The sequence below is a fragment of the Mastigoproctus giganteus genome, chromosome 10 (assembly GCF_048544385.1).
Source record: "Mastigoproctus giganteus isolate SK-2022 chromosome 10, ASM4854438v1, whole genome shotgun sequence".
NCBI lineage: Eukaryota > Metazoa > Arthropoda > Arachnida > Uropygi > Thelyphonidae > Mastigoproctus > Mastigoproctus giganteus.
Window position 1 is genome coordinate 106,506,648 of NC_143584.1, and position 15,325 is coordinate 106,521,972.

Here is a 15,325-nt window from a genome sequence, read left to right on the forward strand (position 1 = left end):
GGTGAATCTCCCCTCTTAAAAGGTAACCATGAGTAATATTAGTGTGACCTATTCGGAGATGAGCTAGTATTACCTCCTGTTGTCGAATTGCACTGAGGCTTGAAGGCCATGGCTCAAGATTTGGCTTGATACTTCGAAGCTTATTTTCAAGTTGGTTTTGCCATGTTGATTGCCACTGGTACATGCATTTTTCCTGTATTATTCGTCTATAATCTTGATGTGGAACTCTCCACTGTACATCAGGTGGTAAGTCGGCTGCTTTTGCGGCATTGTCCGCTAATTCATTTCCTGGAATTCCCATATGTCCTGGGACCCAACAGGAGTGTATGGTTCTTCCAAGCTCAGATAAGGAATATAAAGAGTTTGTTATTTCTTTTACCACTGGGTGGGTGATGTTCATGGTGTTTTCCAGGGCTTGAAGTACACTTAGAGAATCAGAGAAAATTATACTGTTTTCAATTTTGGAGGTCTCGATATGCTTCAGTGCAACCTGAATTGCCATTAGTTCGGCAGAAAATATACTGAACTCATGTGGTAGTTGGTAGGCCAATGTTATGTTCAGGAAAACTGCGGCGATTCCAACGTGGGTGTCATTCTTTGACCCATCTGTATGAACTACAACAAAGTTTGGAAATTGCTCCACCACTGCAAGGTACAATTGCAAGAAATTTTCTTTATGTAGTGAAGATTTATCCCATTTATGAAGGTATTTATCACATAAAGGTGGAGTAATGCTCCATGGAGCAAGGAGTAGTGGAGGGGTATTTGAGATATTATCAAAACTCAGATTAAGTTCTTCTAGAAGATGTCTTATTAAGTTCTTCTAGAAGATGTCTTCTTATTTCTAGAAGATGTCTTACTGCTAACCGACCTAACGGTCGGTTAGCAGTAAGGCGGTTATGGTATAACCTGCTGTGTTGGGGGGTGAAAAGTAATTCCCAATTTGGGTGTTCAAGCATAGATCTAATTTTATATGCATAGCGTAATATAAGTTGTTGCCTTCTGATAGAGAGAGGGGGGTTCGTGAGCTTCGGCATATAGACTATGTATTGGAGACGTGCGATATGCTCCTAGAGCAATGCGTATTGCACTATGATGGAGAGGATCAAGCCAGCGAAGGACACTAGGCCTTGCTGAGCTATACACTGGTGCCCCATAATCAAGTTTTGATCTTATTAAAGATCTGTATAGCCGTAATAAGGTAAGGCGATCAGCTCCCCACTTTGTTGCTGAGAGAACCCGGATGATATTTAATTTTTGTTGGCAGGATGTTCTTAGTCTTTTAATATGTTCCAGGAAGGTAAGTTTATGATCTAAGGTGATTCCTAAGAATCGCATGCTGGGCTGAACTGCTATTGGTTGTCCATCAGTTGTAGTTCCGGGTGTGGGTGCAATTTACGTTGTCGGCAAAAATGGATGCACAACGTTTTTTGAGAACAAAGCTGAAAACCATTGGTTTGTGCCCATGTACTGATCTTATTTATTGCCCCTTGTAACTGTCTCTCGATCGTATTCATGTTTTTGCATGGCAAGAAATACTAAGGTCATCTACGAACAGTGCCTTATCGATAGTGTTTGGAAGTTGTTCAGCAATGGTGTTTATCGCAATTATAAAGAGTGTAGCACTGAGTACAGAGCCCTGGGGAACTCCTTCTTCTTGAAAATATAGTTCGGACAGCGAAGTTTTAAATCGAACCTGGAAAGTTCGCTTGTCTAGGAAGTTGCGTATGAAAATCGGCAGATGGCCCCGAAGTCCATGGCGATATAATTCTCGGAGTATTCCATACTTCCACGTGGAATCATAGGCCTTGCTGATGTCAAAGCAAACCATTACATGGTGTTCCGATCTAAGGAATGCATTCCGAATGGAATTCTCTAGTCTTACTAGTATATCTAGTGTTGATCTGTTTTGTCAATTGCTGAATTGTGCAGAATGTAAGAGATTGAAATTTTCCAGGTACCATATCACTCGACGGTTCACCATCTTTTCGAGAATTTTGCAAAGGCAACTAGTCAAGGCAATGTGTCTTTTCCTGGTTTAAGGAAAGCAAGGACTGTAGCGTGGTGCCATTGTTTAGAGAATGTGTCTTCCTGGTAGAGCCTATTGAACAGATCAAGAAGTGACTGCAGTGATTCAGCATTTAGTTCCTGTATCATCGAATAATGGATATTATCTGGTCCTACAGCGCTACGCCTAGATGTTGACAAGGCTCTATGTAGCTCGTGGATAGTGAATGGTAAATTATATTGTTCTTCTGCTTTTGAAGAAAAGTTTAACTTTTGCTTTTCTGAATTTGCTTTGAATCTTCTGAAGGCTGGTATGTAACTTTCTGTTGCTGATGTTTTGGCAAAAGTTTCCCCTAGTATATTGGCAATTTGGGTACGGTCAGAAATGTTCTGCCCTCTCCATTCCATGATAGGCTGAGGTGTCGTTTGATATTTACCACTCATTTTCCTGATTGTTTTCCAAATTTTATGTGTGGGAGTTGCTTGATTGATGGTTGAAGTGAAGCGAATCCAAGCGGCCTTTTTATTACTGAGTCTAACATACCTCGCTCTTGCTCTAACACGTTTAAACTGAATGAGATTAGCTGTGGTTGGATAGCGCCTAAAAGTATTTCAAGATTTATTTTGGTCTCTTTTTGCTGCACGGCATTCATCACTCCACCATATTTTTGGGTGTTCAGGTAATTTTGGGGAGGATTTTGGTATAGCTTGTCCTGCTGCATGTAATATAGTTTTTGTGACATACTCAACCGCTTCCCTGGTTGGCGATTTTTGTATAATTTCAGGATCCAGTTTAGCTAATTTTTTATACATCTCCCAGTCTGCTTTATCAATTAGCCACCGAGGAATTCTAGTAAGATGATAAGAGGGCTTGTTCAGTAATTCAATTGTAATGGGAAAATGATCACTATGCAGTGGATCATTGTTTGCCGTCCACTTTAGAGTAGGATACAAAGTTGCTGAACAGATAGACAAGTCTATTGCAGTATATGTTCCGGAAGGAAGGTGAACATAAGTAATTGTCATTTAGAAGGAGAAGGTTGTTATCATCTAAACATTTTTCAATTAGTTTTCCTCTTTGGTCGATATTGTTTTTACCCCATAGTGTGTGATGACCATTTAAGTCTCCCAGAATGTGGAAAAGTGTGGGGAATTGAGCTATGAGGTTGTTTAGATCATTTTGTTGGATGGAAAAGCTTGGTGGAATATATAAGGAGCAGATTGTAATATGGATGTCAGCAGCTACACGGACCGCTATTGCCTCGAGGGGAGAGTTCAGTAAGACCTGTTTGACAGGAACATATGGGTTTGTTATAACAGCTACACCACCATGTGCAGTATTTTGATCGGTTCTATCTTTTCTAAAGATATTGTAATAAGACAGTTTTGGTGTGTCTTGAGGTTTGAAATACGTCTCTTGGAGGCAGAGACATATTGGTGTGTATTTAGAAGTAAGGTCGTACAGGTCATTAATATTGGCACGGAAACCACGACAATTCCATTGAATTATTGTGTTCATTGTTTATCTCTAGTTAGACTTTCCGAGCGTTTTCTTGGTGCTGAGGTTCTCTGTTTTTCACTCTTGTTTTTATCTTTCTTTCAAAAGTAGGGCCTTTCTGTTTCCATGTCTTCTTCTACAATAATGTGTAGGACCGGGTCATCTGGGGGTATTTCCTTAGTATCCATTTCCTGTTGGTGATCAGAAGTTACGATTTGTTTTTCTTTGCGTCCTTCGTCCGGGGAGTGGAGATTTTCGATTGGTATAGAAACTGGCGTATTGACTGCCTGAGTTTGAGTTGCATTGTACAGTGTTTTTACGTAGTTTGGGAAAGACTCTTTTGGGGGTACCGTTAGTTCAGTTTGCGATGCGGTTGATTGGAATTTTTTTGGTGATTTGAGCATACGTAGATCTATTTGCAAGGGTTGGTGGTGAGATGTTTTGCTTTGCTTCTTGATAGGATACATTATGATTGGTTTTATAAATCTGAATAAGTTTCTCAGTTTTCCAGCGATCACATGTTCTAGCGTAAGCGGGATGATCTTTTTTGCAGTTTGGGCATATCGGTTGGGGTGCAGTACAGGTTTCGCAGTTGTGTTCAACTGACCCGCACTTTGCACAAGCAGGAGTTCCCCCGGCAAGCTGTCTGGGAATGTCCGTACTTCTGACATCGGAAACACCGTAGTGGGTTTGGAATATAAGGTCTGACATTACAGATCAGATATCCAGCCTTAATGGATGCTGGGCGATGTGGTGTATTAAAGGTCAAAATGAGATTGCGTGTAGGAGTCAGAACTCTTTTCTGGTGGAAATTCTCTTGACCTGTATAATGCCTTCTTCTTTAAGTTCTTCAAGCATCTCCTCTTTGGACACATCTATTAAATCCCAGTCAGAGATCACTCCTTTAGAGGTGTTCAGTGATCTATGGGGTGTCACAGTAACTGGTATTCCAGCAAAGAGATTAATATTCAAGAGCCGCTCTGAGTGTTTACTATTAGAGGTCTCGATCAGAATATCTCCTGACCTAAGTCTTTTTACAGACTTAGGAGCTCCAGCTCTGCTTTCTAATTCCTTTTGTACTCTAAATGGCGAGATTTTGCCAATTGCATTTTCACCAGTTGAGTGCATGATCAGGAAAGCTGGAGAAGGATAGATGTGAGAGTCAGTTTTCTGCCGTTTTGAAGTTCCTGCAATAGAACTATCTTTCTTTTTTGATGTCTGGGGTGCATCTGGCAGCCCAGATAAGGCCGAGTTTGATTTACTCATGACGTGCTCTTTTTGGCCCCGGGAGATTATCTTTTTCTCCCCAGGTTACCAGCCCCGCCACGTGGAGGCAAGAGTGGTGCCACCTAGTGACCCAAGCGAAGAGAAGGTTAGTATTAACGAAAAATAAAAAAGGGGGTTAAAGAAAGGTACTTTCCTTTCTGGGTTATATAATTTGAAAGATCTATTCAATTATAATGCTTAAGAGTTAACGGACTTGTGAAACTCAGGAAAAACGTATTTACAGTAAAGCGTATCAGATAATCACTATGAAAAGGCGCTGTGGTCACTAATATCGCTTGGCACTCGGGGCCTTCAAACGTTGAACTGGCCGACATGCACCTCGCATATAGAGCTGCGGACTGTAACAGGCGTGCCGCTCTGCGCTTGTGCCAGGAACGTTTCCCGCACAGGCGTGCTCCTCATCATATGATTTTCGCACGTGTGCACAAAAGGTTAAGTGAGACTGGTTGTTTCACGAGAGGTACCATGAATCGAGAATGAATGACAAGGATGCCAGACAATGACGAGAATGTCCTACGTCTTGCAGAAGGCAATCCGAGTACGAGTACTCAAGCGATAGGCCAACGATTGGGTATTTCTCAAGCCACTGTATGGAGGATACTGTCAACAAACCAAATGAGTTCATACCATCTGCAACGCATCCAATCATTGGAGTCTGCAGATTATCCACTCCGGAGGCCTTTTGCTACTTGGTTTCTTCAACAGAAACGGTTCGCAAATGCTGACTTCCAGCAGGATCGCTGTTCACGTGACCTCCCCTTCAACGTCCTCTACCGCATGACGAAGGCATTTCGGACCCTGCAATGCTATGTGATTCCGATTCGTCTTTGTGCTCCCTACACCTCCTGCAAGTTTGTCGCACTCGTAGTGAATCACCCTGTATATGTGTGTGTTAAGATACAATAGGTTCCATTACAAGGTTTTTCCTCAGGCACCACAAATGCTAGTACCAGCCCTGTCCATAACACAGACTGTACACATCTTTGCATGGACTCCACAATGCATTGCAGGGTGTCCTGTTGTTGTTTTTTTTTGGTTTTTAGGAGCATTAGCAACTAAGGCCATATTGCTCCGGGATATGCGGTGGTCATTCCCTGACCTTTCCGCATCCTCCGTATTTGGTGGTGACGGGCTCGAACGCAGGGTGTCCTGTGTAGTACTGCACGCATTGCATGGGTGTCCACTAATACCTACACATTGTCAGATAGATGGTCGTAGCATCGAATGTCCTTTTCCAGTAGGTCTTAAATATGGTCAACTGAGTTGAGAATGGGGCAAGTTGGGCAGCCATGGGAGGACAGAGAATTCATGTTCTTGAAACCAGTAGCAACCTGCTGGGCCTTGGTATAGTGCATTGTCTTGTTGATAGATGCCACAGTTGTCTGGATATACTGTTCATTGTGAGGAAGTGCACTCGGTCAGCAACGCTACAAAGGTAGGCATTCCCATCAAGCCGATGATTAATAACAGTGATCAGAATACCCAGGGCATGCAAACATAACACCACAACCTGCCTACCGAACACCAATTGTTCAACCAGGTGCCACGGCTTTGTGTTGCTTTCTCCAAATGCCAATATACCCATCAACAGGACAGAGTTGGAAATGGGATTCACTGGATGCCAGATTTCCATACATCAGTGGTCCAATGTTGGTGATTACATCGATGAGCCAAAACATTATGACCACCTACCTAATATGATGTTGGTCCTCCACGTGCAGCCAAAACAGCTCGTACCTAGCGAGGCATGGATGCTACATGATTTCTAAATGTGTCTTGTGCTATCTGGTACCAACATGTAACCAGCAGATCCTTTAACTCCTGTAAGATCCGTGGTTGAGATGCCACAGATTGGAGTTGCTGTTCCAACACAAACCACAGATGCTCGATGGGATTGATGTCTGGGAAATTTAGAGGTCAGGGCAATACCTAGAAGTCTTCCTCATGTTCCGCGAACCAGTCTCGAACAATCCGGGTGGTGTGGCATGGCACATTATCCAGCTGAAAGAGGCCACCACCAGAGGGGAAGGCCATTGCCATGAAAGGGTGTACCTGGTCAGCAATGATGTTTAGGCAGGTAGACATCAGAATGTCCGGTACATGGATGACTGGACCCAGGGTATCCCAACAGAACATTGCCCAAAGCATGCCACCACTGGCTTGTTTTTGTCCCATGGTGCATCCAGGTGCCATCGCTTCCCCAAGTAAAGGATACACACATACCCAGCCATCCACATGGTGCAACAGGAAATGTGATTCGTCAGACCAGAAGACCTTCTTCCAATCACTCAAGGTCCAGTTTCAATGCTCGCGTGCCTACTGTAGGTGCTGTTACCAGTGAACCGTAGTTAGCATGGGCACAAGGAGTGGCCTGCAACTACACAGCCCCATTTGCAGCAGGGTTCGATGTACCGTGTGTTGTGACACATTACTCCCATCATCAGCATTCCAATTACCAGCGAGTTGCACCACAGTCACCCTTCTGTTACCATCCAGGAGAGCCTTTGCTCACCTTGAGCATCGATGAGCCATGGTCGTCCAACACCTTGCCAGCGGTTTGTGGGCTTTCCCTCCTCGGACCACTTTTGGTAGGTAATAAACCACGGCTGACCGTGAGCACCCCACCAGCCGTGCCATTTTGGATATGCTCTGACCCACTCATCTGGCCATTACAATTTGGCCTTTGTCAAACTTGCTTAAGTCTGCTGCCTTTCCCATCTGAAGAACAAGAGTAATACTGATTAATGGAGCTCAGCATCAGGTGTTTTTTATTCTGTGTCCCAACCCGTACATGCACCGTAGTTCACCTGCAGTTGCTTTGATTTGCACAACGACTCACTGGTCATAATGTTTTGCCTCATTGGTGTATGTGCCCATGCAAGACACACTTTCTTGTGTCTCACAGTGAGCATGGGAACCCATAATGGCTGCTGATTTTCATAGCCTATACAAGCTAATGTCTGGAGTATAGTTCATGTGGATACCTTGCTATTCCTGCATTGTACAGAGTGGTTAGCTGGGCCACTGTGCAGTATTACAAGATGAGATACACGAAGGGCATCGATCACACGTGGTTGTCCCACACGTGACCTTTGGTTGTTCAACCACTGTTGAGCCAGTCACAGTTTTGGTTTGGTTTTTTTTTTTTTTTTTTTTCTCGAACCCTGGTCTAATCAAGAAGCGTGTGTTACGCACTGCTGCTCCTTCCCACCTGGCTACGGAGGCGCCCCAGTCACAGTAGACTTGTGACACCCCAGAATGGGAATACTTCACATGTTGGATGCTGCCGAGATACATCTGTATGTCTTACCCCCCCCAATCAATCTAGACGCCAACGTCTAGATTGATTGGGGACGCCAACCTATTCTTCCTTGCAGTCACTTAAAAATTGATTCCCACATGTGCAAACTACAATCTTATATCAACCATTCCCAACTTTCAGCCTTCACCAGTTCACAGTCCATTCCTACACAAGAGGATGCTACTAACTCAAAGCCAACTCAGTTTATATATACATTATGATGTACAATATTAATTACCAGCACTGCTAAACATACAACTAAATTGCAAATTTTGTGTAAGTTTTTGTGATTATGTGGCAGATAACAAGCAATCATTCTTATGTAAGACCTGGGATGAATATTAATGATTTGAACATCAATGCTAGGATTAAAGTAATGTTAAATGGAACATCACAGCAAACTTCATCAGGGGAACATAACTACAATGATCCATTAAGACCATAACATTTCATACATTTCTGTCAATGCACGCAAATCAAAATAGAGAAAGTAAGAATACAAAACACTTAAAAATTTAGGGTATGGTACCAATGGTGGTCACCATAATTCTAAATTCATAACAACTCTATAAAATATAAATAAACAGCATACAGGTAAGCCAAAAATTTTGGGTTACTTGAAAACATTAACAATAACCTGCAATATCTAATAAAATGGCACTGTCACAGTCTCTTGGATGCCATATTCTCAAACTTCTTACTGTCCTTGCTTATCAATATGTCAGCATTAGAGAGGAACTACTTATAACAGAATATTATGAGTAAATCAGTACCAGACCAAGAACAGATATTAGGAATTTTTCATTAAAGCCAAAAATAAAAATAAAAATTTATATCAGAACAAGGAAATCCTCTAAAGTGGAGGACTGCTTTGCTCTACTCTTGTTGTTGATGTTATTTGGTTTTTAAGAGCATTAGCAACTAAGGCCATATTGCTCCGGGGATATGCGGTGGTCATTCCCTGATCTTTCTGCATTCCTCCACATTTGGTGGTCACAGGCTCGAACCCCAGTCTAATCAAGAAGCATGTGCTATGCACTGCCGCTCCTGCCCACGCTACTCTGGTAATCTTTTAAATTACTTTCTTAAGAGGAGGGGACTTGGGATTATTTATATGCAAATAACAGAATACTGATCTCATAAGTCAATAATAAAATTAAAAAAAAATTAACATTAAAGTAATAAAATCACTTAACTCCATGTGACAAACAAACAAAATTATAGTTAACTGGTTCCTAAGTGTAATGCAATTACTGTGAAATAAACTCTAAATAGTAGGTAATCTAGCCTACATAACAAAGTCCAGCAGTATAAAGGTTCCAAAACATCATGAAGTTAAAGCAAGATTATCTGGCTAGTGGGAACTGATTTTCCAATAACTGTACTATGCTTAAGAAACAATGAACTACAATTTGTCTCTCTGTTATGTGGAATTAAGTTTGTGGAATTACTTTAAAGGTAATTGTCCATTCAAACGTATAAAAAAATTACCAATTTATTGTGTGGAGGCTGAGGACAATACAGTTGGGGAGCAGGCAAATAGACTTCAAAATCTACCAATATATTTAACTGGGTAGTGATGTGTGCTAAATGATCAGTGATTTCTCTCAATACTGGTGGGAAAACATCCACTTTGCACAATACAGCTGCAACTAAAAGTTTTCTGACTGCTTTGACATTATGTGATTCTGGCTCAAATACTCCATTCTCAGATTGGCACACAGCCATACCAGTAGCTGAAATACAAAGCAAGCTAATGACTATTTTGCATAAAATAAGTATTAAAAATAATCAAATATGGATAGGATAGCCATATTTTACAAGCAAATTTGTTCAAATCAAATATTAGCTAAAAATACATGCTAAATGGTAAACCAGTTATTCAAAATTAAACTATACAATTTTAATTAATTTTTTAATATAATTAAATTTTTAATGTAATGTAATTTTTTAATTACATTACATTAAAAATAAAGTTTAGTGATGATTTCAAATATTTAATAACCTATATAGCTTAAGGAATAAATTAGCAAAACTGAGACCTATCATTTCCTCAAGGCTGACTAAACTTCTAAATGCAAACAAGAAAAAGCTGCCCTACTTTGAAAAACATGGAAAGGTTTCAAAATTCATTTTGTTGTTCCTGGGGCCTGACATATGGATGTAACCACTTTCAAGCTTAATAATATTAACACAGCCTTACTTATCCTCCTGTTTACTTACTAGCAATTGAAATTTTCCTAGCCACCAAATACAAAGGTAAAACAGTCCTCTATTTTACTAATTTACAGAAAATCATCAGATATCCACTTTCATTGAATAATAAATAAATATCAATAATACAGTAGAAAGTGATAGTAGTAGTGGCATGTGATGCAAGAAAGCAAGTGTATGAGCTAATGCAGCATCAGCCAAAAAAAAAAAAAAAAAAATCACACCATTCCTTCCAAATGCCTGTCCAGTTCCTCCTTAAATTTATTCAACCTATCAACTTCCACGACAGATGGAAGTTTGTTCCAGCAATTAACCACCCGCTGGCTAAAGGCAAATTTCTGCACATCTATTCTACATCTGTCTTTCCTCAATTTGAATTTATGCCCCCTTAGGTTCGTAATCTGAACAAGTGGAAGGATCCCATCAGAATTCAGTGATGATGAAGTATTAAGTTAGTCTTACAGTGGTGGAGTCCTGATCTGATGGACCCAGCCATTAATCACTGGCCCTCTCACTACCTTCCTAACTACGCACAAAAATTTGCATAATGTAGTTTTGGAAGCCACAAGTTATTGTTTAAGCAGAGTGATTATGTGAAATGTGCTGCAATTTGTATTACTCTTCACACTGGGGAAAAGGTTAGAATTTAGGTTTCTCAAGAATCAGTAATGGGACCACTACGGTTTCTGATTTTATAAATGATATTGATGAAGATAAAGAGCATGATGTCAAAATTTGCAAATGACATCAAGGTCAGAAGAGTTGTTAATGATTGGTGACAAGTAGCACTTCTTCAGGATGACTTGGATAGACTATAAAGATGGCCAGAAAAGTGGCAGCTATGTTTTAATGCATCAAAATTCAAGTCTTGCACTTGGGAAAGAGCAATCCAAAAACAATATATACACTTGGTGGGGTTGAATTACAAAAAGATAGTGAAAAAAGAGACTTGGGAATTCCGATACAGGTAGACAATGCTTTCCTCCTGCCTGTATGCAATGCAGACAGGAGAAAAGAAGCCAGCCAGCCATGGTGTTCTATTCATAATTTATTGAACATTTATTTGTAGAGAAAGGAGGTCCCAGTGTTATAAGACAATTGTAAGAACACACTTGTAATACTTCATCAAAGATGGCATCTAAACACAGACACTGAGCTCCTTTAAGGGTTCAAAGATGAGCAGCATACCTGATGAAATCAGCAAACAGGATCCCATATGTGGAATGATTTCAAATGTGTGGGCTACCAAGCTAGGTAAATAAGTTACTGTTTAAGTAAGAGGGGATCTCATTGTCTATAATGCTCTAATGGGATATTAAAATGAAATATGGTTATGAATGAAACTATAACTAGAGGACATAAAATACTGGGGAAATAGGTATAGAATGGAATGTGGTAAGTTTTATTTTAGCCAGTGAGTTGATTTTATTTTAGCCAGTAATTAAATGAGTTATCTCCATGGGGTAGTTGAGGCTCAGGGAAAATCAAAAGTCAGATGGATTGGTACCTGTGAGAAGGGAAAAACAATTCATTTTTATGAAATAATATTATTTTATTCATTTACTTTATTGGCTGATGCAAAAAAAAAACTGAGGCTTCCTTGTATTCTATGGCACATACTAATATTAATACCAACTCTCTCAAAAACTAAGCGTCCTTTAGAAAGATTCAAACATATTTCCATACATCAATAAAACCTATTAGCAATTGTCTATTAACCTATCACCCCTACACCTCCTTTCCAAAAATTACATCTTGGATCTTATTGGTCTAACAAATGGCCAGGCCTATTTCCAGTAGGAAGAACATTTCTACAGACAAAAGGAAATAAGTATGGAGGAGCTTACTGTTTTTCCTCCCCTACCCTGTGCTATTTTTGGCCAACTAGAGTCAAAAACATTAGCCACACACAAAAAAAAAAACATGTCAGCTATAAACCTGCTGTGCTGATAATATTTTTCTCATCTGGAACTGTGACAAGGATAATTTAGATTTATCTCATCTCCATATAAACAATCTATACAATGCCCCTTCCCATCCCTTCCTTGATGTACAGAAGAGTATTGACAGCTCCTTTCCACAGATGTATACAGAAAGCTAAATGATATCATAATTTTTAACTTCCAGTCTAACAACCCATCATCTATAAAGGTAGGAATCATAATGGGCCTCACCCTGAAGGTCCTGAAGGGCTGCAGCCCATCTATCAAACTAACCAATACCCAGAACAGATTCTACAACAGAAAAGTCACTAACACCATAAAGAAAGCTAAAGCAGTTCCCTCCACATCTACCTTCACTTTTCCCTACTATCCAGGCATCAGATAAATGGTAGCGACCACAGTAAAGATACAGAAGCCCATGTCTTCTTTCCCCAAAACTGAGGAGATTTGGTGGCTTCAAGTTTAACCCTTCCACGTTGCAGATGACAAAGGGTGCTTTCTATATAATACTGAACAACAAATTTTGGGTCATATCTTGTTACGAGCATGAAAGTAAGTTTACCTTACAGATTTTCGGGTGCAAAACATGGAAACACTGCTTAAAATGGCAAATTATCTCTTGTTTTCAAAAAAAGTAGTTGTAGAAGGTATTTTTTATTTATATGGCAGTAAGATGTAGCTATGAACATACCTATATCAAACATGGGACCTTTTCGCCTTTCACTTGTATTCAGCTTTGGGAGCATCCCGTTTCACCATCCAACAATAATCAGCTAACATAGCGGCACTCCATTTGCTTTTGTATCTTTGTTCCATCACTGTGATGTCTTGATGGAAGTACTCACCATGTTCTTCGCTGACAGCATCACAGTTTGGCAGGAACAAATCCCAATGTGAGCAAGAAATGCAACTTCAATAACATGTTGCACCCCAGTTTTTTGTAAGAATTAATGAGATCTTCCACAAGCTCCCTGAGTTACCAGCTTAAACATTTCCTAGAAAACCAGTTGAAACATTTCGAAAGGCTTTCCACGCTGATGTCCCGCTATCACTAAGGACACATTGGAACTGTTCATCTTTGAAAAGTTGCCATATTTGTGGACCAATGAAAATGCCTGCCTTAATCTTCTCTTCACATTCTTTGAAGTATTGGTTTTAGAGAATGTGAAGGATTTTCTGGAGCTCTCTTTTGAAGCTTTCACCTGTTATACAAAGCTGTATCCACTTGGATACTAAAGCAGCTCACCTGCAGAAGAAGAAGACCGTGATGAAAGGAGAGAAGGGAGTACAGTGAAAGAGACAGAAGAGGAGGAGCCAGAAGACAGTTCAGTCAAAGAGGAGACAGGAGAAGAGAGTTCAGTCAAAGAGGGAGAGGAGAGTATAGTAGAAGGGAGAGAGAGACGGAAGGACAGAGCACAGTAGAAGAGAAAGAGGCAGGAGTTGAAAGCAGAGTGGAGGAAGAAGATATAGAAGAGACTGGAGGTGATATTTTCCTTGAAAAAAACATGTTTGCACAGAAATATAGTCAGTTCCAAAGTTGGATATTATTCTGTCCAGCCAAATGTAATTAAATCATCTTCTCCTGGAACCAGTTCACACAGATATGATACATCTCCACAAATATCCAGAGATCAAAAATTTTTAAAAATGATCCTTTCTCATCTCAGTGATACTCATACAAGTAATACGAATACAATTTCTACTCCTATGCATAAGAGAGAAATTGGTAATAATTCTCCATTAAGTTTTGTCACACCTAACAGTTCTATACATAAGAGAAAAATTGATAATTCTCTATTAAGGTTTAGTCACACCTAATAGTCCTGTACATAAGATAAAAATTTATAATTCTCCATTAGGTTTTTCCATGCCTTCTACTTCCAAGAATACAAGAATGTCTTATCCTTTTGATGAGCACTGTGATGTGAAAAGGCAAAAATTGAATATTACATTGCTCATAACTAATCAGTCACCAAATTGTATATCTCCCTCTTACCAAAATCAACATTCCTTTCACAAGAAAAGTTGTTATGTTATGTTATTTTGGTTTTTAGGAGCATTAACAACTAAGGCCATATTGCTCCGGGGATATGCAGTGGTCATTCCCTGACCTTTCTGCATCCTCCATATTTGGTGGTCACGGGCTCGAACCCCGGTCTAATCAAGAAGTGTGTGCTACGCACTGCTGCTCCTGCCCACCTGGCAATGGAGGCACCAAGAAAAGTTGTACTTGGTCAGGTAGTTCACTAAGAAGTGAAAATATACCTGTATTTTTAACACCTCAGCCAAATGGAAAAAAGAATATTCAGTAGTACATTCCTTCCAAAATATAACGTTACAAGCCTTAGAACTATTAAACCTGGTGTTGGACTTGTTGGATGATACCCACTGCCATATACTTTCTTTTTTGAAACAAAAGTTCAAAGGGACCTATTCAGAGTACAGAACTTTGCATACAGACACATATCCACAATGCTATGAAGGGTGTATTGCAGTTTTTTGTGATCCTGAAACTTTTTGAAGAAACATATATAGGAAGGTATTTTAAATGAAAAAGGTGTATGGGGTGGTTTTGGTTGCCATCTAAAATAATCCATCTGCCATCTGCTTATTATAAATTTGAAAGTGTCTGCAATTCTGCCCAGACACAATAGGAGGGAGTATATGAAGAGTCCTGTCAATCAATTCGGCCCAGGACGGATCGTACAAAGTGCATGGAGTCGAATTTTTTTCAATGTGGTTTGTGCTTGTTAACAGGAGAGACTGCTTCTAGAGGGATGGGATACACTTAAATAGAAAGGGTACAAGAGTGTTTGCTGTTGCTATCAAGGCAGCATTAGGTGGATCAGAAAACTGCTAGCATGGGGGAATTCACAGACTAAAATATCAAAAGTAGTCACAGGCAGAAGTGAAAGTGATTTTTGCACTACGTCTATTAGAATGAGCTGTGGCCTGGAGCAAGGGGTGTTGGGAGTTTCAGGGAATTATGGCAGTCATCATGAAACAAATAAATAAATAGGATGTGTTATGGTAACTAAGAATAGGTGCATGTACACCAATGCTAGAAGTAGAGTA

General features: G+C 40.1%; 1 protein-coding gene across 1 annotated transcript in view; it reads right to left on the reverse strand.

Annotated features, from left to right (window-relative positions):
* LOC150079207 (uncharacterized) overlaps positions 1–15,325 on the reverse strand; it is a 221,638-nt gene that overhangs the window by 112,116 nt on the left and 94,197 nt on the right. The window contains exon 4 of the mRNA XM_090382994.1: positions 9,585–9,829. Within this exon, the coding sequence (XP_090239120.1) occupies positions 9,585–9,829 (245 nt within the window). The remainder of the gene's footprint in view (positions 1–9,584; positions 9,830–15,325) is intronic.